The sequence below is a fragment of the Heteronotia binoei genome, chromosome 11, assembly GCF_032191835.1.
Source record: "Heteronotia binoei isolate CCM8104 ecotype False Entrance Well chromosome 11, APGP_CSIRO_Hbin_v1, whole genome shotgun sequence".
Taxonomy (NCBI): domain Eukaryota; kingdom Metazoa; phylum Chordata; class Lepidosauria; order Squamata; family Gekkonidae; genus Heteronotia; species Heteronotia binoei.
Window position 1 is genome coordinate 50652633 of NC_083233.1, and position 24907 is coordinate 50677539.

The 24907-nt window shown below is 41.0% G+C and overlaps 1 protein-coding gene across 1 annotated transcript; it reads right to left on the reverse strand.

Annotated features, from left to right (window-relative positions):
• Nucleotides 1–398: 398 nt before the first annotated feature.
• On the reverse strand, nt 399–23985 carry RNF185 (ring finger protein 185). The gene is made up of 7 exons (XM_060249686.1): nt 23820–23985; nt 17884–18104; nt 14791–14809; nt 9808–9920; nt 8159–8213; nt 4405–4522; nt 399–3178 (listed from the first exon to the last, which is right to left on the reverse strand). The coding sequence occupies exons 1-7, from the start codon at nt 23880–23882 to the stop codon at nt 3081–3083; spliced, it is 687 nt and encodes a 228-aa protein (XP_060105669.1). The 5' UTR covers nt 23883–23985; the 3' UTR covers nt 399–3080.
• Between the last annotated feature and the right edge of the window lie 922 nt (nt 23986–24907).

Sequence of the window (24907 nt, forward strand, 5' to 3'; positions counted from 1 at the left end):
TTTAGGGTGTTAGTTTGAGAAATAATTAGCTAAAGATCATCTAGTAAGCTTCATGGGAGAACAGGGGTTTGAACTCACATTTCCTTGCTCCAACACACTAATCACAACAACAATCTATGGCTAGCAGTTCTCAGAATCATGATTGAAGAGTAGGGAGGAAAATAGCATTCCCTTTTCTGCGAGTGTTTTTCCTTCCCCAGGGGAAGGCAAGCACCCTGTTGTAATACATATCAACAGTTTATAGATGGTCCCTTGGGGCAGATAACAAAGCATATACTTGTAATACAGACACCAAATATCACCCTTTCTAGTATGCACAGCTGCAGCCTGCCTAAGGATCCTCTGCACTCACACTCTCAGTCAGAGAAGTGAACAAAAACCTTCACTTACACATGAGATAATGTAAAAACGTTTTTATTCTTAATTACTTTCACAACAGTGAAAATTAGTGAATAACGATGGTGCCATCGGTTGCCAGCCAGAGGCTATGTGCAATCTGAATACATGATTTGGGTGGGGTGAGGGAGACCAGGAGAGAGCTAATAAAATGCAAAAAAAACCCCAAAAAGGCAAGACAAAGAAGAAATTCAAAGACTATTCCAAATCACCAGTAAAGCATGATAAATGTCATAACAGCTGGCCTGCTTCAACAAGAACAGCAGACTTTGATGCCGTTTTAAATGCGAACAGTGACAGTAGCACCTTCAGGGCCCAGAACTCACTGTGGCAGAAACAGCCTAAAAGGGGCTCAAGTCCATGAAAGCTTCCAGAACCATTCATCTGTTAACCTTTTAAGGGATTAGATGATGCTTGGTTTGTATATAAAACATGGAGACCGCTGACAGCCTGATTTGGTTAGCATCACAACACTCTGAGGATCACTCAGGCTCTCTGGAGTCTCCTCCATTTATAAACCCCTCTCTGCACAGACAGAAACAATCAATTTGAAAAGAATCCCAAGCCACTTATACCTCCTTTAATACCATTTAAATCCACAACTGAACCTTTCATTCTTTTTTTTTTTACAATAAATTTAAGTTTTTGATCAGGACCTTCACTAAACCATTTTACAAGATTGCTTTCAGAAGTACAGTTTCATTTCCAGTGTTCAATTTCCCCAAGTGGTAAAAGGAGAAAAGAAATATCAGAAATCCCCATGGTATGCAGCAATACAACTTTACTTTCCCTTAGTAACAATAGGTGGTGCTGTTGTCTCCCCCAGTAAAATTAATCCAAGCCATTTATAGGATCTGTGAGGCCATCAGTTTATAGCAGCTTAGTTTGGAAGAATTCCTGGTTTAGAAACACACCCATCCCTTTGAACCCAAAATAGAAGACTTTTTAACATAAAAGGAGGGGAAAGCTCCTAGCATGACTGCCTCTTCAGAGCATCAAACTGCTTCTATTGCACATGAAGACACCTGGAAGATTATCTAATGCACAGGTGAAGTTCTACTGGTCAGGCTTTCATGGTGTCTTTGGGGGGGGGTAAATCTCAATCTCTGTTCCCTTCTATTGTTTTGGGAAAGGGTGTACTCATATTTCCATAACATGATGTTTCCAAGCTCATCTTACCAGCACAGCATCAAACCTGAGAAAAACACTCCCCCCAGTAATTTATTCCATTCAATGCTGTAATCACAATTTGTTATGGAAATCCTTAATAACTGCCACTAGTCTTTGCTTGTAAGCAAACAGGGGGAAAACAAAAAACAATGCAAAATTAAAAGACCAGAAGTCTTTGAGAGACATCCTTCTATTTACAAGAAAGTCAGAGGTCACCAAACTGAGGAATCCCTTATATGTGTAGGTCTCATGGATCCAGAATTTCAGCAGCAACACTTTGTAAAGCTTGATATCCTTTTTTTCCTTCTCCCCTTCCCTCCAAAAGAAATCTTTCTATATACAGTTCTCAGAACAGTCCTCTCTCATGCACTATCCAGCAGAAAACTCTCTCCTGCATTTCATCAGGACATGCACAGGAAAGCATCCTACTGGATTGTGCCTAACCTTCAAATGAACACCTTTGGCAATTTGGAAAAGCTCAAGTGCCAAGAGCCATTAACTAGGTGCTTCTACACACAAACAATGATTGAGAACAATATTTCTTCTTCTACTACTAAAACTTGTAATCACTTTAGTGGCAGGGCACAGGGAAGGAGTAAAAAACAGATTGTCTTCCACTCCTCCTAACTCAGCTGCATCAAAACATGGGAGGGGGGGAGGGAGAATCTGGATATATCTCAGGAAGGAGGAATAAGCATAATAAACTACAGTAGACAAAATTGTGTCAGTCCCAAATAAAGAGCTGTAGATTGTTATACAAACTTTAGGAAAACAACACTGCTTTTCTGATGAGGAAGTGTGCTAAGTGACAACCACTGAGTGGCCCCTCTAGTGTCCAATAGTTCCACCCAAACCCTGAGATGAGAGAATGCATCCCATCTGGCTCCAGAAAATGAAGGTATTCCAGTTTTATGGCTGAAAAAAGATCTGATCCTCTTGGCTTTAAAGTCATCTTCAAGAGGGATGGTGAGTAACAGCAGGAACAGAACATCTCTAAGGTGATACTATCTTCCACCAGATGTTCTCCATCAATCCATTCACGATGAGAAGAGACTACCTGGAGCAAGTGGTACTTTCATGAATGCATGGAACTGGATCCCAGTGCATGAGTCTCCCCCTTCCATGGCATACACTGCAAAAGTTTCCATGTAATGCCTGCCACCCACTTTCCCTGCTGGGACAGCACCTGCTCTAGTTGATTGGCACAGAAATTTCAAAGAATGCTCCCTCTCAGAAGCATGGAAGTTCAAAGCTGGGTTCACTGTTGCAGCCGGATACCTTCTGTGTGGGACATGGTGGAACTTGAGAATGCTTTTAAACAGATCTTTAATTCCATAACTTTGGTGCAATAAGCAAGATTCCTTCCTCATGTTGCAACACCATGGCTACCAGGATCCCGCCATTATCTATGGAACCAGACACCAAGAGATTTACAGTTGGCCATGAGGAGGCAGCAGTCTGTAGCTAGCTCAGAGCCCTGCAAACCATTGCACAATACAGAACACGGAGCAAACTTAAGCGATCAAGAGCCAGAACATGATCACCAGGGCCACAAACAGGAAAAGACGGGACAGGAACTGTTCATCCACGTACTGGGGAGTCCCTGGAGCAGCTGGAAAATTGGAAGGAAACAGCCATTATCCTCTTATTTCTAGGAAACACAAACTGAATGCAGTGGATTTCCAGGATCAAAGGCAAAAGCACAAAACCAATGGACTCCCCGAAATATTCAAGAAATAAAATTCTGACTTTCAGTTAAGATGTCAGGGTAATCAGAAAAAAAAGCAGAATAGCTAGTAAAGTTTTTTTAAAATTTTTTAGATCAAATACTTCTGATGAAGGTGAGCACTCCCATTATTCTGTTGAGAATTAAAAAAAAAACTTGACCTAGGTTAACTGCCAAAAAGATGTTAGTTTTAAAAGATCTTTCACTTGAAATAGCCACATGACAGACAGTAAAAATGAATCCAAAGAGGCACAACCCCAGAGGATACTTGGGTATGCTTTGAATGAAAACATAAACGGCTTATATTGTGTCAGACCTTAGATCCACTGTCCACTGTGACTAAAAGCAGATTTCAGAATATCAGACAAAGAAAGTTTTTTTCCCCAGCATCTGTTACCCAATATGCCTTACCTGAAGGAGCCAGGTAGTAAACCTGCATGTAAACCAGGTACTCTAGCACTGAGCCACAGCTGCTCCCCAGTATCAGACAGTGAAGATTTCAGGAAGCTCACTGGAGTGTATCCCACCCTTATTCTACATTGAGCAAAGCTTGACACCTTCTTTCAACTTAATTAGCTCTTCTTTAGGCTGCTAGATGGTTGGATTCACCCCAATAGACAGGCAACTACATAGAAATCTTCCCTAATACATATTCTGTCAAAGATCATAGCTCATGCACACATAAGGAGGCAGAGCTCTCTAAAGCTTGCTCAGAACTCTTCAGGATGAGGCCACCATAACAACAGCTTTTATTCAATATGGTATACTGAAATCAATCCACCAGGAGATGGATGACAAATGCACAGCTGAAGATTATTACACTGGTGAACTGCCAAGCACAGAAAGTTTTGTTCTCAGTTCATGCATTTTTTTAAAAAGAAACTCATGTTACAGGAGCTTGTAAAACAGAAAACTTCTTGCTTTAGCTTCAAAGGGTCTAAAATATTAGGACAAGATCCTCACTTTCAAAAGAGAAAAAGTTAGTAGAACCAATCAACCCCACTCCTTCCTAGTCTTATTTTGGACAGAGACATTATCTCAGAAGACAGAGTTGAGAGACGGGTAGTGTTTTTCTCTTGCAGAATCTTCTGAAATACTAGGATGTTCTGTACCTGGAGGAGGCCGGCCATCATTTATGTTGAATGCTGTAGCAAATATACCAAAAGGAAATGCCCCAATTCCAAACGACATTTGGAAACCTCCATCACCAAATCCAAATCCCTGAAAACCCTTGAAAGAGAGAAAGAAAAATAGAATGGGAAAAAAGTTAAATATTTTATGCCCTCACAATGACAACTCTAGACTTGGTACCATTTCAATCTATGAGCAGCTAAGAGGGGCCCCATACGAGTCAATGATATCAACATTTAAGAATAATCATTAAAGGCTCCCTCGAGCCTCCATTTCCCATTCACAGAAAATGCTGACCACTGCAGCTCTACAATTCACTGTTCTGGCCTTATCACATTCCAATCATACTCCAGTGAGCACATGCAAGACCCAGCAATGAAGCATCACAACACTTGTGGCAAAGGGGCTGGAAAATTGTAGAAAATGAGCTGAACAATTGTGCAAGAAGGTAAGTGCTAAACCAAGCTATCCAAGAGTAAAGAGCAGTAGGAATTCAAGGCTGAAAAGAATTTCTTTAGCTAACAACCCCTCAATTCTGCTGTAGCAGTTGAAACAAATCTGTAGCAGCTTAACCTGGATCTAAGCTAGACTTGTAAAAACTAACTCAAAAATTGCAGAGTAGATTCAACCTACCTTGAAAGAGTCAACTTTTAATTTTTTTAAATTCTAAAGCTATAAGACAGATCCATCTCAGCTCCCTGGAGGGAGTGAAATAGAAAATGTAAGGGCAAGCTGAATACTTGAATGAGCGGAAAAACAGGACAAGGAAGCCAGAGAACTAGAGACTTCCATGAAGGGAAACTTTATAAAAGCTTCAGAATTCTAAATAAACCTTAAAAGCATAGCTATGGGTGGGGGGAGGAATGAGGTTAGAAAGCCAACAGGGAGAGGGCATCTAACCAATGTGCTGAAAAGCATATGATAATCTCCCCACAAGGCAGAGGATGTAGGGGTGTGCCCAGTGCAACAAGCTCCTAGCTCCAGGGAAACAAGTTCATTCCCTTGAGGCCAAGGCAGCTGATCCAGAAAAGCTGAAATAGGAAGAGGATGTAGGCAGGACTTGCAAGGATCTGCTATAGTCTCATGGATCAAAATTCCACACCTGAAATGTAACTGAATAATGAAAATATATTATTGCTCACTAGATCAGAAGTTTCATGGATATCTTCAGATTGAACAAAAGAGGCAAGAGGCCAAAGGGGAGAATATTTCAAAAACTTCAACTACACTCACATTGACCGGGTAAAAGCACGTTCAGATTGTGGCAAAGATAACCATGGCCATGCAAACAGTCATTCCTTGGAACATTTAGTGATGGAACTAGCCAGAACAGAGGTAATCTGGACCTGGTGCAATCACAGATCAGATAGCATAACATATGTTTCAGATAATTTAGCTGAAACCATTACTAAAGATAGAATTAAAACATATAGCAAACCAAGTTTTACTGAGGAGGAATCAGCATGGTTTCAGAGAAGGGAAGTCCAGTCTCACCAACCTCTTGGAATTATTTGAGAGTGTTAACAAGTATGTGATAATGGTGAACTGATTTGGACTTCTAAAAAACTCTGGAAAAGGCCCTCACTGAAGGCGCTATCAAAAGTTCAACAACTGATTCAATAACCCATCAACTCTCCAAGGAGAATGAACTGCTGAGTGCTTTCAGCTATCCAACAGAGAAATGCTCCTTAATCACACTCAACAGAGCTGTTTGTCTGAAGCAATGAGGACTGTGAACAGACTCTGGGGGTTCCAAGCCAACTTACACAGAAATATGCAACTGTTTCATCAGGTCATGCATGCGCTTCATCTGTACCGTAAGAAATTCTGCAGACTGCAACAGCTCTCCCAACCATGCAGAGTTTACCATTTGTAATTGCTGTGTCTACATGTTTTCTGTTTGCATACATTCTGGTACATCACTAGCAACACTCTGGCATGATGCCAACTGCAGTCAGAGTGTGGTTGCATACACATGCCCAGAAAGTTTAGAAATCTGTATTCTAAAATTCCACAAGCAGAAACTAAATTGCTCCCACCAATATGTTTGTCAAATAAGCAAGTGTACATATAGGGAGGAGGAGTTTTAATGGGGCTAAAGGGAATCAAGAGAAGCACAGGGGAAGGAAAGAGAAAAAGGTCTCAAGATCAGGATATTCCATTGTCTACAGCTTGGTCTTAAATTTCCCAGATTTTGCTTCTAGAGGAGTAGCCATGTTAGTCTGCAGCAGGAAATGCACAATCCCTCAGGAATAAATGCTGCAAGGACTGCACAAAGTGGCAGGAGATATGCCAGAACAAGATCAGACATGTGCTAAAACAGTAATGCTGGTCACCTAATCTGCCTCTGGGTTCAAATGAAGATGCTGATTCCTTTCTGATTTAGGACCACCTGTCCTGGAACGAGCCTGTGATCCATCTTGTGTTGTCCCAACACTCCCTACTCTCTGTTCCTACTCAACCCCAATTTTCTCAACTGGCCTTTTCTGGAGGCCAGGTCACATGCTGCCTCAGCCCTCAGAATGGCCCACTTGAAGCTATGTGTCCAACTGAGGCACTGTTTCCTTTTAGGAGAGCTTATTTATTGTATTTATTATTTGGACTTTTATGCCACCCTTCCTTGCAAGCAGGACTCATGAAAGGCTTGTATGACTTTTTTTCAGAGAGCTTTCTGTAGATGCTGGCATAATTATAACATCTTTCCTGCTGGGATTATTAATGGAGAGAATAGCAATGAGGAAAGTTTGGTTGGAGGGTGGCTTTTAAAATTTCCATACCATTTTTATTGTTTATTTGATTATTTTGGCTAGCAGCTTTGAGTTGTAGAAGAAGGAAGGGTATAGAAATATGCAGGGTTTAGAAAAGGTTACTTTTCAGCTGTGGCTGCATCTGAACAGTGTTCACGAGTTGTTATATGGTTAAGGGGTCAATTCCATCTGGGGCTAAAATGGGGGATTTGTGGTGCAGTGCCCAATTTGCTGAACTTTGGTACTGAAATTATTCACATCTGTTCTGACTTAAATGGCTCATTATCTACAAACAAGACTTTGACTGTACCTGAGGCTTCCTCTTGTCTTTTGACACTTTTCAAGCTATGCAACGTGAGACGATGATCGCAGGATATATGAGGCTCATCACAAGAATCCTTCATCCTTGTCCTTCCTGGGCCATTCAGTTGCCCAAGAGGGTTACCATAAGTCAGTTGCCCTTTCCACCACTAAAGCCCATGTTATTTTGGATGCACCAGACCAAGTGTGCTTTGTTTCTGGACAGCAAAAGCAATTGTCACACTATGATTAAAGTCAAGGAGTGATTACAATGTGGCAGTAATATATGGAATTTGCTGCACAGAGGATGTAGTGATGGTCACAGGTACTGACTGCTTTTAAAAGGGGATCAGATGGCTTCATGGAGGATAGGTTCACCAGTGACTACTAGCTGTGGTGACTAAAGGGAACTCCACATTCAGAGGCGATAAAGCTCTGAATACTAGTGCCAAGGCAAAATGAGGGGAAGGGCCTTGGCCTCTATGCCCTGTTGTTGACCCTCTAGAGGAAGTGGTTGGCCCATGTGTGAGACAAGATGCTGGACAAGATGGACCACTAGTTTGATCATGTATTTTAAAGCTACCATAAGATTCTTCTTCATAACAGCAAGAACCAGCTACATGCTTTTTTGCTTTGTATTACTGACGAATTTAAGTCTATCTCCAGGAGCCTGTAAATTACTACTCACCCCTCTATTTTCTGGTTCAGGTCTCTGCCCTTGAGGTCGTGGTGGTGTTTTTTCTCTGTAAGATATAATTAATTCAGCTGAATTAAGCAATGGTTAAATTACAGACTTTGTACTGCCTGGGTCTTATGTCCCCTTAACTTGAACATTCCAGTCATCGCACCCTGAAGTGGTGGGAAGGTGTTCACTGGCCTTCCCTTGCCACAAACCTCCTTAATCCCCCTTGGGTTAACGCAGATCAATTTATAGCCTTGTAACTCCTACAAACCCTGAGGAGGAGGAAAGCGATGTCCCTGCTACAGGCTCATCTAGGGATCATTGTTAATGATGGATACATAAGTAGCTGCCTATAAATACTTGGCCACTAGTGCAGTACAAGTCAATGTTCAAGTCAGAAAATCCAGATGGCATCTTCTCCTTTGATAATTTGGCAAACAATCCACAAGAACCTTCCCAATGAAATAAACAGGAGCTGGGCAAAAGCAGAGTACTTTCAAACAGAGCATACTCAAACTAGATGAATCACATTAATCCAGCTCCCAGCTTGCTACGCATAATGAAACTCAGTATCTGCCTGAAGCAGTTCATTCCTCTCTCCCAGTATAAAAATTAGCACCCAAACCACTTATAGTCCACCCAAGATGGTCAGATAATGTCCACTGCTGTAACTCAGGACTTTTAAAAGTGCCTACTTTTAGGAAAGCTTTTTCACAACCAGTCATCTGAACGCATAAGTTCTGCAATTCATGTTCTTGCGCATGTTCTAGGGCTCGAGTCATACTAACTCTGGCCAGAGTTTTTGGTCCTCATTACTTTGCATCCATAGAATATACCAGGGGTGGCTAAACTCGCTTAACATAAGAGTCACATAGAATAAATGTTAGATTGTTGAGAGCTGGAGGGAGGGAGGGAGGGAAGGAGGGAAAACAAAGAGATGGGGAGAGGGAGAGGCGGAAAGAAATCTAACTTTAAATGCATTCCCTGAGCTGCCAACTGGCTTAACTTGGAGAAGTGATTTCAAGAGATAAATGCCTTCTCCATTCCAACTGATGGGGCAGTGGGGGTTTCGACAGCCACATGTGGATCCAGAGTCACAGTTCAGCAACCCCTGGAATATATCCTAGAACACACTCCTGTGACTGCACATTCCAAGAGAAGCTCACCACTGGTGGTCAAGCAAGTTGCCCATCAGGGAAACCTGCCAGCCATTAACGGCCACTTCATTAAGAAAAGCATGAGCTTTTCAGGAGCTCCAGAATTCCCTGGCATGCAATTGTAAAGCCAGCATAAAGCCAGCAAGTGCAGTAACATGGCAGAGAAAAGCCAAACAGACATCAGAGCATCCAAATCTCTTGCACCAAATTAAGATTTTCCCATTGCTCACACTTTGTTATATAAAACAATATATGTCCTCACTGAAGCTGCTCTGGCAGCTGTGCCCTGTAATTAACCTACAAATAGTAATGAGCTTTTAGTTCTAGCAAGAGTATGTTTAGATCAACAAGGAAGGTGTACAGGAATCTATGTAGCAAATACCTCAGAGAAACAGCCAGTTCCACATGTCTTTATTACTTCAGCAAATGCCATTCATTGGGCTACACATAATTAAGTGAAATCATGTTTCTAGGAGTGATAACTCTGAAGAGTCTCACCTGGGGTCCTGTTGTCCAGTACTGCCCCTTCCATAAAGTGGAATAACTTTATCTCGGCTGATTCCTGCTTTACATACAGGACACACTTGCCTGTTCGGCCTGGTCTCTAACCACTGGAAGATACAAAAGGAGTACAATACTGAGATATAAATAGAGCCAATGGGAAACAAGATTAAAGAAAGTCTCAGACAAACCATACTATATAAATATTGGGTAGTATATAAATATTGAGAGCCAGTTTGGTATAGTGGTTAAGTGTGTGGACTCTTATCTGGGAGAACTGGGTTTGATTCCCCACTCCTCCACTTGCACCTGCTGGAATGGCCTTGGGTTAGCCGTAGCTCTGGCAGAGGTTGTCCTTGAAAGGGCAGCTGCTGTGAGAGCCCTCTCAGCCCCACCCACTCACAGGGTATCTGTTGTGGGGGGAGAAGATATAGGAGATTGTGAGCCGCTCTGAGTCTCTGATTCAGAGAAAAGGGCGGGATATAAATCTGCAATTCTTCTTTTTCTAGTATCCTACATAACAGGACAACTACAAACAGCACTATTCTTAATGATGCAACTGGACTAAAGCATGATGTGAACAAATGCAAAAGGGAAGTCCAAAGCTGTTCAATGGAATATGAGAAGTATGGATGAAAGTACTCGAAATTGTAAAATGAGAAATGGAACCCCCAATGCATTCCATTTTGCAATCCTGGTCGTGAGTGAACTAAAGTGGACTGGATAAGAACAGTTTCAGTCAGGAAATTATGAAGTGTTTTACTCTGGAAATGATAAACACAGAAGAAACCAAGCTTCTCTAATAGTGAGGGAAGATGTAGCACAAGTAGTCAGGGATTGTAATGAAAAGGCTGACCAAATAATACCAAATAGACTTCATGAAAAGCCTATCAACATAACCATCGTTCAAGTTTATGCCCCAACTACAGATGCTGATGAGGAAAAAACTGAAAGTTTTATGTAGGTTTCCAGGAGGAAATTGTTTATACCTAAACAAGATGTGGTGAAAATCACAGGTGACTAGCATGTAAAAGCAGGAAACAAAGTAGAATCAAATATTGTCAGAAGATTTGGACTAGGAGCATGAAATGAATAGAATTTTGTGAAAACAACAAATTTACTCATTGCTGGCAAGCAAACAACTGTATATTTGGACATCACCAGAAATCAGATAGATTACATAAATGGAAGCAGAAAACGGAGAAGCTCTGTTTTTTCTGCTAAAACAAGACCAGGAACTGACTGTGGCACAGCCCCATGAACTGTTAATATGGAAAATCAGAATAAAGCTAATTAAAAACATCAACACATTCAAAGTATAGAAATGCAATCTAAACAACATTCCTGAAAAGTTTAAAGACCATGTAAAGAGCAGATTTGCATTACTAAATGAATGCAAACCAGAAAAAAAAATATGGGTTGAAACCAGAGATATTATCAAGGAAGAATGCACAAAGACTATTTCGGTAGCCAAAAGAAATGAAAAGCTTCAATGTTTGAATAAGGGCGTGTGCACACAAAAACATACCCAGGGCCAGCTGGAACTGCATTCCTGTGTGTTCCTGCTCAAAAAAAAAGCCCTACTTATACCTTGAATAAAACTTCGTTGGGTTTACAAGTGCCACTGGACTCAAACTTTGTTCTATGAAACTCTTAACATTGCGAAAGACAGATGTGGAGAGAAGCAAAACAAAAAGGTGATAGAAATAGAATCAGAAGTCTAAATGCAGCATTCCAGATTCTGACACACAGAGACAAAGAAAACTGTTGTAATAACCCATGTAAAGAAATAGAAGAGAACAACAAAAACGGAAGAGCAAAAGATCTGTTCCAGAAGATCCACGAAATCAAAAGGAAATATAAAACAATGGCTAGGCATTGTGACAGATCCAACAGAGAAATACATTAACCAAACAGGACAAAATGAAGAAAAGATTGGATCAATACACTGAAGAACTTTATAGAAGAGGTGAAAGGATAACAGATTCCTTCAAAGAACAATCCTTTGAAGAAGAACATACAGTTTTAGAAAGTAAAAAAGGTGCACTGAGATCAGTTGGGAGAAACAAATCACCAGGAGTAGATGGGATATAAACACAGTTATTCCAAGCCACAGAAAGAGAGTCCATCAAAATCTGAACAGGGATATGTCAATATGGAAAACAAAACTATGGCCCACAGACTGGAAATGCTCAATCTGCAGAACAGTTTTTAGTCGGCAAAGATGTCAGGCTAGGGTGTATTTTATCTCCAGATCTCTTTAATCTATATGTGCAGAACATATCACAAAGAGCTGGATTAGAGTTAGAAGAAGGTGGAGCAAAAATTAGTCAAAGGAACATTAACAATTTGAGATATGCAGATGACAACACATTACTGGCAAAAGACAGTGAAGATGTGAAATGACAACTGATGAAGCTTAAAGCAGAAAGGATCAAAGCTTAACATCAAGAAGACAAAAGTAATGACTACAGATGAATACACAACTTCAAGGCTGACAAAGAAATTGAAATTTTTCAAGATTTTCAGTTCCTTGACTCTATCATCAACTAAAAGAGAGACTGCACCCAAGAAATCAGAAGGAGATTGAGACTGGGAAGGGCAGCCATGAAGGAGCTAGAAAAGATCATTAAGTGTAAGAATGTGTCACTGGTGGCCAAGATCAAGAAAATTCATCCCATAGTATTTCCCAATGGACAATAAAGAATGTTGACAGGAACAAAGTTCAAGAGTCCAGTAGCACCTTAAAGACTAACAAAATTTATGGCAGGGTATGAGCTTTCATGAGTCACTGCTGAACTGAGAAGTGAGCAGTGACTCACGAAAGCGCATGCCCTGCTACAAATTTTGTTAGTCTTTTAGGTGCTACTGGACTCTTGCTCTTATCTGCTGCTACAGACAGACTAACACAGCTATCTATCTTGATCTACCTCAAAATGCTGACGTCAAGATGTTGACTCTGTCGCCTACATGGGCGCAGATCCATCCTGTGCTGTGCAAACTGCACTTGCTACTTATTGGGCACTGGATCCAGTTCAAGACACTAGTGCTTACCTTCCAAGCCCTATATGGCCAGGAGCCAGAATACCTTCAGGACCACTTCTCCCCATATGAGCCTCACAGGTCTCTACAATCAGCAACCCAACACCTTCTGGTAATCCCTGATCCCAGAAATGTCCAATTTGCCCCGACCAGGGATTTTTTGGCCCTGGCCCCTGCCTGGTAGAATGAGCTCTCCTTGGATATCTGGGTCCTGCAAGATCTGCTTCAGTTCCACAGGGCCTGCATAACAGAACTCTTCTGCCAGGCCTTCAGTTGAGGCAGTGGATGTCACCTGTTATTCAGCCTTCCCCCCTCCTTCTTAATTTGAGATCTGATCGGTTTTTGGACTAATTGATCACTACTGTAGAGGCAGAGTTTCTAAGTTAGTTGTATTTTAGCTGTTTTTATTGCAATTTTAATATGCTGTAATCAGTGTTCCCTCTAAGCTGAGTTAGCGTGAGCTAGCTCACAGATTTTTAGCCTCCAGCTCACACATTTTTGTCATAGCTCAGGGAAGGATGACCCCAGACCACAATAATTTATGCAGTAGCTCACAAGTTTAATGTCAGTAGCTCACAACTTTAATACCAGTAGTTCACAAAGTAGAATTTTTGCTCACAGGTCTATGCAGCTTAAAGGGAACATTGGTTGTAATTGTTCACTTTTTTGATGGAACTTGCCCTGAGCAAACTCAATTAACAATATTACTTTTTACCCAAAATACAGACAAAAGCAACTGATTCCTAGCAGTGAAAGTAACTGATTTACTGGGGAACCCACAAAAGCCCAATAAATATATTTTATCATATGCAAGACTTGTTTTTTCCAAAAGATACCATAAAGGGGGAGTACCTTACATTTCCATATATACGCTGCGTTGGATACCGTTCGTTCACAGGGTCAGTGTAAGTCAGAAGTGACTTGACAGCACTTAACACACACATCCTACATTAGGCTGTAGGAAGTTTGTCCAGCATAAGAAGCCATCCTCCATCTTATGCAGCTCTTGTGTTGGAGAAACAACCGCTTAAATTGGAGGAAGGCTTCAAACTTTGGTTAGTGGAGCTGTAAGATACAGGCAATATTAGTATGTGTGTTATATTGCCTGGTGCAAAATTGGCTGTGCCCAGACAGCAGCTTTTCTACCTACTGAATATCTTTTGACGCTCAAAGCAGATTGAGATATTATTACATTCCTGCCTAGGATAAACACACTTGCACTTTCTATAGCTTTCACTACACATTTTTTTTTTGTTCCAGCACACAAGAGACAAGAATCTAACTTCAAGGAATATTTCAAGCCCTCTCCAGCATACTAACACATGCTACTGTTTCTAACACTCAGAAGGTGACAGAGAGTAAAGGCCTGAAATGCAAGGCAGGAAACTGGTTAAAATGTCAACTTTGTGACCAGTCTACTGGATGCGAAGGGGTCAGTGGTAGAATATCTGATTTGTATGCAGGATGTCCCTGACATCTGCAGCTAAAAAAGAATCAGGGTGTAGGTGATGTGAAAGATCTCTGCCTATGACCTTGGAGAGCAGCTGCCTATAACAGCGCATCATATTGACCTGGTTTAGTATAATGCAGTTTCATGCATTCAAATACATCTGCATCACCAGAATAGAAATAATGACCTACCTTACAAGGCAGCTGTAAGGATTACTGAACGAACATGAAGTCTCCTGAGCTCATTATTAATTGTGTCTCCATACAGAAATATACAAAGAAAAGCTAAGAACCACTCACTCCAAAGCAGATTGCAAACGATTGCATGTTAACTCCCATTAATTGAGTGGCCCTTAAGGGATTTTAAACACAGTTAATTTAGGAATGGAAAGGGATATTGCCGCTTCTGACAAAATCCCCCAGAGGGCTGAGGAAGTAATTGTGCAAGAACAGCTGATGAAAGACAAAGTAAAAGAAAACCAGCCTTACCTGGTGTAAACATGGCCAGCTGTTTGGATTTCCAAAGTGATTTGATTGCAGAGCAGAGAGGGAAAGAGGGTAGAGAAGGGGGGAGGGGGGGACAATCAATCAATACACACATGAAACTGCATGTGAATGAACAGAAGAGTCAACTCCAGCAGCACTGGTTGTATACTAAGTATATTAAAATAACGAAACATTTCAAAACAGCAGCAGCAAAAGCAGGATATTTTCAATTGCTTCTCTTCCAGGGTGTACAACCTGACATGGAGACCACACAGCTAAAAGAGACAAATGGAGCAGCTCAGTTAACTCTCTTTTTCAGAACAAGATCTTCCACTATAGTATAATCCTTTATAATCCTTCCAGATTACAGCCTGCAGCAAGAATGCAAAAGGTGCACTGTAAAGGCTGCTGAACAGACAGTTTCGAATAACCAGGCAGCTGACCGATTCTGCCAGAGCCAGGCCAAGATGTTTTCCCACCCAATAGCTGCATTCACAACCCAAGACAGCTATCCTCAGGGTTCCTTGTAAAAAAAAAAAAGCCTCAGAGGATGGTGCAACTCCCGGATCACCCTTGCGACACTGCCAGGAATCCAATGGCTGCCTCTGATGACATTGAAAACACTCCTGTCCTAAATGACCACATCGGCTGCTCTTCAGTTGGCTCAGTCTCAGATTTGACTGCAAAGAAGATCCTGTACTGATTTTCCACATTGTTATGATATTTTAATAAGAAACAAGTAAGTGGCCCCAGCCAGAACAGAAACTGAGCAACTGTACTAACAGCCACACATCAATAACTTCTGCCTACACAACACATTATATTTAAATTCTGCCAACTAAGCAACTGACCTACCTTCTTCACTTTTAGCTGACAAGCTCATACTACCCAAACAGTGGGAGTAGCTGACACTTCTGGTAATTATAGGGAGGGAAAAGGAAAACCCTAATTTATACAGCCATGCTGGACATGCTCTCTGAAATGGGCACAAGTCAGGAAATGATTAATTTCAGTTTGGACTAGATGCTACCAAGCCCCTACATGATGCACAAATAAGATAAAGTAAAATATCAAACACAACTACAGCAACACGACTGCCCTCAAAAGCCACTTGTTCACAGCTGCAGCTCTGTACAGCTGCCGCAACGCTTAACAGTAGCTTCTCACTCTAAGATAATGAAACTTCCTTGATCTCCACGGAAGTGTCATGGAGAAGCAGGCCAATGATGAATCAGATTAGGACTCACAAAAAGGAAAGTCCACACTCAGGTGTACATCACATGCTCTATATCAGGGGTGGCCAACGGTAGCTCTCCAGATATTTTTTGTCTACAACTCCCATCAGCCCCAGCCATTGGCCATGCTGGCTGAGGCTGATGGGAGTTGTAGGCAAAAAACATCTGGAGAGCTACCGTTGGCCACCCCTGCTCTATATGCAGAAGTCCCAGGCTGGATCTAGACTTATTTTTCATCACTAGAAGAGAACTTTCCTGCCTCGCCCACACATACACACACTGCATCTTACTTTCTCCATGAAATGAAGCTTTTTGTAGGGATAAAGGACCCTGAGGATCATGAGGGGCCCTGGAGTAGGAAAGAGGAATCAGAGGAAATTGCCAATTTAGTCTGGATCCAAACCAGCACCAGCACAAAGTTCAGTCCTCAGCATCTACAAGATCACAAGTGGCAGGGCTGAGAAAGACCTCTTAGCCTGAGGCACTGATGAGCAGAAAGTACTAGCTAGACGAATCAGTGTGTAATCTCTGCAATGAAACCAGACTTGCTACAAAGGTAGTAAACACACCCACCTTGTTGCATTGCTTTAAAGTAACTCCCAACATCAGGCATAATTTCCCCACAACCCCTTGGCAACAGCAACGATACACTTGAAGAGCATCTTTCTGCCATTCAGCTAGTATATAAAAGCTAGTACTTGGATTCCTTCACATATTATCATGACTGAGAAACAGAACACACAGTATTCTTACATAGATGCTGACATGCCAGGCTTAGTTCTCAATCAATTCTCACAAAGTTCTATGGACAAAGCCACAACCTATTTAGGATAACAAAGCCTGGCCTAATCCAGCTCAAATACTAATGTCAGGTGAGGTGAGGGGTGAGCCTAGCTCCCACTACAACTGCATTTCCAAGCCTACCCTCAAAGTGTGCTGCTGTACCTGCCATTGACAGCTGGCTGATAGTGATCGTGCACTTGAGCAGAAAGTGAGAAGACACACAGGGCCTTCCCAGGTTTCCCTGTCATATACAGACCTATCCCCACCAATCTGGCTTCTACTGATTCAGACCACTCATCTACCATGGTCAGCATTTTCTATATTTGAGACTGTGGTGAGCTGCTGTCAATCAGAGGTGCTTCACATTATCTTTTATTTGGAGATGCCATGACTGAACCTACAGCCTCCAGAACAGGGTCCAGCAGGCCAACTAAGTCTTTAGGAAGAATACCAGCCTTCAAAATCATTTTTACAGGACAGAGAATTCCAAATATAGGACAGTAAAAATGGTAAGCTCATGACATGAGACAACATCTTCAGAGCACAATTTTATTCCATCTGAAATTTAGCCAGTGCTGTAGTTTCTCATTCAAAACTTAGTAATCAATAGAATGCAGCTGTTAGTATTAAAGCCTATTTCTATCTTCAGTGGCCAATTCAACTTCCATGGCCAATTTTTTACCTACCACTTCCTACAGTTCAAATGTTCAACCCTTCCCACACTCAAAATCAATGCTCCAGTTAAGTCTCTCTCCCAGAAAGAATGCTGCTGCAAGTCAATTGCCCTGTGACAACAGAGGTGAGAGGGTAGGAGAGCATCAAGCTTTATAGTCACCTCCCAGCCCAAATATGCAACATGCAAATACTATTCCAGGAATCATTGCTGTAAACTAACAACTGGTTTGGAGGTGATTGGGAAAGGCTTAGAAAAAATTCAGTTTCTTTGGGATTCTCATTACCCTTTCAACTGAAAGCTTTAATGATTATGCATCCTACTCAGAACCTTCAGGGTAGAATAGGACACTAACTGAATTAATGGATGGAGAGATGGACAGCCAAACAAGAAAAGGACACTAACCAGAAGAGATGTCCACACAGACTGATCACTGCATCCTTAGCAGTGTCCAAACAGATGTTGCATTCAAAAGTGCTATCCTGACTGGCACTGTCCCCATTGCTGCTATTTCCACTGGTCCCACCAGTATTGGAGTTCTCCATGGAGGCTGAAGCTGCAGCTCCTTTACTGGCCATTCTTGGATCCTGATCAAGCTCAGCCAAGAAACGTTTTCCAACTGAGATCTAAGGATAAGGAAAGACAACTTAATTAAAGGATGTGATCATATTATTTTGTGTAGAATGAGACAATAATGAAGGCGTTTTTCATACAATGAAAGCATCTAAGTCTTACATTTGTTTTACTTTTATTGTAGCCAACAAGAGAATTATTGCACAACCTGATCTTAACACAGCTATAATCAACACCAGTGGGACCCCACATAAATACCTTTCTTTCTTATGGACTTTTTGTACATGTCTTTTAGCCAAGCACTGCTTGCTTTGTCACAAACATTCATCACTGCAGTTTATGAATGCTTTCCAAAATTCCCAGTGGAACAGTATCATACTTCGCCCTATCCAGTGAGATTAGGATAGTTTACTCCTGCCAGACACAAGCCTATGGAAGATTCAATAAAGAATCAGGGTAAATAGGCAAATCAGCTATGCCTTTTAGCAGTGAATTCACTCTGCAACCAAACAACAACAACAGAAACTGCTTTGCTACTTTCTGCTTATCAGACTAAGCCACTGGTGAAGATTTCCAAGATTTTAGTTCAGTGCCCTGTCCAGCAAGCTGCAAGCAAAGATAGCTTTGTAGAGTCCCAGCAATGGAAGACTTATGGATGGACTGCCCAGATGTTGGTACTGGGCATCAGAATCTGGCTATGAGTTACAGTCACTCCTGTGGGAAGAAGCTGGCTGTGTTCAGAATCTCAAAGGTCATACTTCCTTCCCAACTGGCAAGGGGACTGAAGTGCTGGCTCAGTCCACATTTTACCTTTCCCTGTCATCTCAGGAGAGTAAACTCTGCCAGGAGGTTACTGGGGGTAGGTGAAAGAGTAGAGATAATTTCCAGTTTGAGAGTTCAGAAAACTGAAACAAATAAAGTCAGCCATAGGTGGAGGGAAATCTCAACTTCCTCAATCAAAACAAACAGGTAAACCTTTAATACTCTGGAGCTTTCTCCCATTTTTGGGCAAGCAGAGGAGAAAGGTAAGCTGCCAAGCCAACCCACTTGCACCCTCTCTGCCTGCTGGGACTGTTGCATGACAGAGTTTTAGGGTTCAAAATGAAACCAACCTTAACAAAATGCCAGATGACTCAGGCAATTAGTTACAAGCCTGAGTTAGTCAAGATTCATTTCTAGATCAAGAGCTTGAACTTACAAAGGTGCATTGTTCCGAGACCCCATTGATAAACATGATAAGGTTCAGCTATCTATGCCACCTTGTGTGGTCGCAAATCTTTTGCTCCTGGAACTTGGGCTGTTAAGTATCTCCACCATAATACGGGAAGTTACTTTTAAATTTTATGCTAACCTTTTCAAATTGGAGAAGATTCCATCCCTTATAAAAATAGCAGCTAAAGAACAGAGTTGGTATGTAGGTGTTGAAGATAAGCTGACTTATCTGAAAGTCTCTAGGTCATTTCTACAGAGTAGACAAGATAATAAGTTTATCAGCCTGGTAAATAAGCTTACTAGTTTTGACTGGAAGTTATTACTGAGAGATACACACAGAAAATGCTCCCCATTGTATATTTGCTTGTCTTTTCCATGCTCTTTTACTATTTCTGAACATTTTTGTTTCCTAATGCATAAATACAGAAGAATCTTTACATTTGATTGACCCACTGGAATGCTCTTCTGGTAGGACAGCACTTAAAAATACCAGTTATAAATAACTTATATGAACGTGAGACAAATGAGGTAGAGTCATTAGTTTATGTGATGTTACACTGCCTTCTGCACAAGAAACAGAGAGAAATATGTCATTTCTTGGATAAGGAATTTAGATGAAATATCTGATACGTTTTCTTTTAAACGGCTCATTATAAAAGTTAACCATCAACATAACAAAGTTTCTTTCAGCAGCATTTTTAATAAAGAAGACAGTGGATGGCCTTTTTTAGCTGATAAGCTTTAGAAATAGGGGGAAAGGTGCTGTCTTGAACAACAAAGCTCCATCTCTGGAGGCTAATTCAAAGGAAAATGGATGAACCCTACCTAATAGACTATAATTTCATCGGCCTGGAAGGAGAACACATTGTGGCAGCTCTTTATTTTCTGTAACTAAATAGCCAGAAAAGGAGACATAGCAGAAAGCTATCAGGTCATTCCACTAAGAGGGTCATTTACCAACATATGCTAGAAGTAACCAAGAGCCTTTAGTATTCAACATTCACATTATTATTTTTTCCTCTTAGAATGACAAAAGTGCATAATCCGCATAATCTAACAGCATAAAATTCAACTGGACAATATTGTTCCCTATCTTCCTCTGATTCATAGAAGCACAATTTTAGAAAAGCTTTGGCTAAAACTTCAGTTAAATTAATGGGAGCTGCACAACTTTTGTTTTAAATAGTTTGTGAAGGAGAACAGTCTGTGCTTGTTACAATTTCCATCCTCATGCCAGCCAAAGCAGATGTAATAGAAGATAGTGACTTGCCTATTTTATGCACCTGCTCAACCAGCTTCCCTCTAAGCCCATCCCTTTTTCATTTAACCAGGTCCTGAAAACCACACCAAACAACATTAAAGTCAAACAGAAGATTTCTATCTCTATATTTTAATTTGAAAGTCAAGAATTTTTCACTTGGTCTACTTCAGTTTTCATGAGTGAACACAAGGCTGCCAACTTGAGTAAAGATATAAAAAGTATCCTACCTTTTAATCAACTACTCGATTGAATATAAATAAATCAACCTATCACCAAAACTTTAATATAAAACAACCAAAAATATAATGCAGCAAAGTACAAGAATAGGAATGAGGAGACCTAAGAATGGCATGTCCATTATTTACAGTCTGCCTTTCTCACTGATACTTAACTTAGATTATGTACATAAGATGCAAGTGGATGCAAACAATGCAATAAGATATTTAATAAGCAATGTTGTATACCATTAAAGGTACTGAACTGAAAAGAAGCAATGTAATAGGACTAAGATTACAGAAATCTGAAACAAAACGTTAATAATGCAGGAAAATAAAAATGCTTTTCTCAAAAAGTGCTCTGAACATTCAGCCTTACACATTAAATTCTGTCCCACAAATTAAATTCTGTCCCACCAATAAACCCAATAAAGCTCGTGAAATTGACCAGAACAAATTAGCTTTCCCCTTATACAACAATGCCAAGACACAACATGCTATATAAGAAAGAACACCTGACACAACTATTATTCCACAAGAGTAAACAATAGGTCCTACCCTTGCAAGACTGCCACATCGTCTAACTGACCTCAAGAGGGCTGAGCCCGTCCCTTCACTTCTTTTACAAGGAGAAGCACCAGCAGCAAACAAAGACTTCAATCTCTACTTTGCTCTTGGAAATGACACTTTCCACATGCAGCAATACAATCCCACTGTGGATGTAGAGAACAGTTATGCCCAAGCTCAATTTAAGTACCAAATCACCAGAACACAGCAAGTGGGAAAAGACGAGACTTCTATTTCAACAGCTCTTTTTCATTCAGTTACATCATTTTTCAGGATGTCCCCAAAGGGTAGCGCTGCAACCAGCTAACAGGCCTTAACAGACACATTTTCAGTAGTTCATCCATTTCTAAAAAGCAACTGCGTTCATCTAAGACCAAAAAGACCAGCATGAATCTAACAGCAATTATTTATGCAATTTCCCATCCAGCAAAACCCTCTGCTCTTACTCAGATATATTTCTGCCAGTGATTTTTCTTCTCCTCCAGCTCCACCACTTTCAGCCATCTTAATATCTAAAGCCACTTTATGTTTATTTTTTGAAAACTTAGATCAGTCTGCCTCTCACAAAAAGAATTGCCTCATGATGACCAGATTTATAATTTTTGGCAAACTAGCAGAAGAAAACACCAGGGTGTCCTTTATCATTTCACCTTTTGAATAGCACACTGCAACCACTTTGGGAATCAAAATGTTTTGGGTGAACTCTGCACTGCTCACTGGGAGACCCAGGCAACATTTCAAGATTCCCCCAGATCAAGGCTCAGACAGCTGCTCAGAGAGGCATCAACAATTCTTACTATTCATGACTTTCAAATATCTGTTCACAGCACTGACCAATACTCCCTCTAAACTGTGGAGTCTTGTGAGCAAAAATTTTACTTTGTGAGCTACTGGCATTAAAATTGTGAGCTACTGCATAAATTAGTTTGTTCTGGGCCCATTTTTCCTGAGCCAAGATAAAATGTGTGAGCAGGAGGCTAAACAACTGTGAGCTAGCTCACACTAACTCAGCTTAGATGGATCACTGGCACTGACCCTTTGATATCTGAAATATTTCCCGAGCTCTGCTCACAAAGTATATGCGTTTCTTCAGAGATCTTTAGAACACATCTGGAGCATTGGGGGAAGGGGAGGTAATGGAATTCAAAAAACCTTAACAAGAATATGATCATTTGTCAAGAGATACATTTTACTTCTACTCTTTTCTAGAAAGTCAACTTTCAACAGCAAAACATTTAACATTCTTCCCTTACTAAAAAAGAAAAAAGGAATCCAGTATAATGAGTTAGATAAAGCATCTGGATTACTTTTCCTAGTCTGGAACTATTATGCAATAATACATTTATAGCAAACAAAGTTCTAAATGGAAGAACTAGAGGTAGATCTGTATAATATTACAAAGGACTCAAAGCATAATAAATATATTATTAACTCTGTACTATGTAATATGGACATACAAAAATTACTTTAGAAGATTACAAAGAAACACCACAATGTAAGATAAAATTCAAAATGATACCAAGTATTAACAGCAGCTTCTACTGACAGACTGTGCAAAATGCTGCATTTTTGTGTGGGTGGAAGAACAAAAAGGGTAATGAATCAGAATTATTTTAGTAACTAAAAAGAGAGAGAGCGAGCGCCATGGAATTTTTTTCTAACCTACTTGTGAATAATCCTGAGCCATTTTAAGGTATCTGCATGCAGAGATATGGAGGCCAATTTAAAAAAAATGACAGACATTGGGGAGAAGGCAAAGGACCTCCTCCTCCTCCAAATACCAGATATGGAAGCTCTGGGGAAAACTTGTAAGTTTAGAAACAAAACCTCTAACACTTACCTGCATACGATAATGCTATGCTATTAAAGAGCCTGGTGTATTATTTGCTACATACCCAAATGTATTGCTGGTATTTTTTCATATTAGAAAGGTGTTTGTTTCCTGAGCTGTTCATATAGAAACAGAAATTCCTGCTTTTTCTACATACTGTAACTCAGGCCACGTCACATAGCCTCCCTTTTTGTTAGCCCTTGCTATTTATCATTCTTTTATCCCATTGGGGGGGGGGGGGAGATGCACAGTGGCCTGGGTTGTATTGTTGGTTCTAGCCTCCAGCACCTCCTTCCTTCTCTTCCCACACACACAAAAAGAAAAAATAAGCCATAACTTTCCCACCTTTAATTGTTTCAAGGCCACTTTCAAAATCTGTGTTTGTACTCAACATTTTAAGACCATTCCAAATACACAGCCTTGTTAGTCTGAAGCACCAACATAAAACAGGGGTCCAATGTCACCTTGAAGATATTTTGTTAGGTTATAAGGTGCCCCTGGACCCTTCTTTTAAGATAAAACTCCTTCGCAAACACTTAACAAGAAGATAAATGCTACTGGAAGAAGGCCCATCTAGCCCATCATCCTGCTTCTAAGCAGTGGCCGGACAGTCGCCCTTCGATAGCCCATAAACAACCCGAACATCTTCCCCCTCCCCGCCTGCTTGTAGCCAGTAGCCAACCTTCCGGGCCAGGTCATCCAAAATGGAAGGTGCGGCTTTGAGGAAGGCACTGAGCTCCAGCATCTCTCAACAGATGGCCTCCATTTCTTCTTTCCTTCAAACTGCTTGACCCATCCCGATCGAGGCTCCTCCTCTGGCAAGTGGACTGCTCAACCCACCCCCTCCTGTTCTAAGCCATGATTGGCCTAGGCAGGGGTCTCTCACCGGGAGGGGGCCACCGCCGGCTCCTTCCGCGACTCAGAAGCCCTCTCACAGAAATGTCGGGCCCAGCTCCGCTGTCTTACTCCGCCTCCCGAGCTCGCCACTGTCACCTGATTTTTTTCTTCTACCGGAAATCGGTCTATGAGCCGGAAGAAACGGCTTTCAGATTTGCACGAAGTGCGTTTCGAGGAAAGGCCCGCTCGGTGACGGTTCTAGGTGTTAAAGGGACCGCCTGCGAGAGATGAGGAACTAAGCATTATTTTAGCTGTCCAGAACCTTTCGGCTTTTGAATGTGCTTTTTGTTTTGAAATAACTTACTATATTAGAATGCTCGTACATATGTGTAGATCTTATTTACCATTCTGATTTCAGTACTCCTTACTATTGACCAGTCAGCAGTATTTGGAATATAGTTTCTCTGCCCGAGACTATCTCCTTGTTTTGAAACCGAGGGGGGAGGGTATGTAGTTTGCTGTAACGGGAGGCTACTCTTCAATGCTGTGCAGAAGCAACTCTGGACTCCCCAGATATGTATACGGAAGTGGAGGGAGAAACCTCATAAATCACATTAATTCTAAGTACTTAATAGACAAAGCACTGGCACCAGTTCTCAGTGGGCTTTGTTGCTGATTACCAATAAAAAAATAAAAAGGAGCTGATTACCATTTTCTTTCCAACGAATTTCAAAGTATTGGTGCTTATTTTAAAAGCCATTTGGGGACTTAATCCAAAATATTTAAAAGTGCTTTGTCCCACTTGTTTTTCCAATTTACAGACGATGTTATTGATCTGCTGCTGGTTACATTTCACATCAAGTGGCTGGTTACTTCAAACTCGTCTTTAGGTTACAGAGTCCAATGGGATTTCTAAAGATTTATCTGGTTTTT

What these genes read in the sequence shown, in the direction of transcription:
- RNF185 (XM_060249686.1), bottom strand. Translation starts at nt 23,882, where the DNA reads ATGCTGGAGCTCAGTGCCTTCCTCAAAGCCGCACCTTCCATTTTGGAT. An exon ending in TGGATGACCTGGCCCGGAAG is followed by an intron (nt 18,105 to 23,819) that starts GTTGGCTACTGG and finishes CCTTATCCTTAG; the next exon opens with ATCTCAGTTGGAAAACGTTT. An exon ending in ACTGGACAACAGGACCCCAG is followed by an intron (nt 8,214 to 9,807) that starts GTGAGACTCTTC and finishes TATATCTTACAG; the next exon opens with AGAAAAAACACCACCACGAC.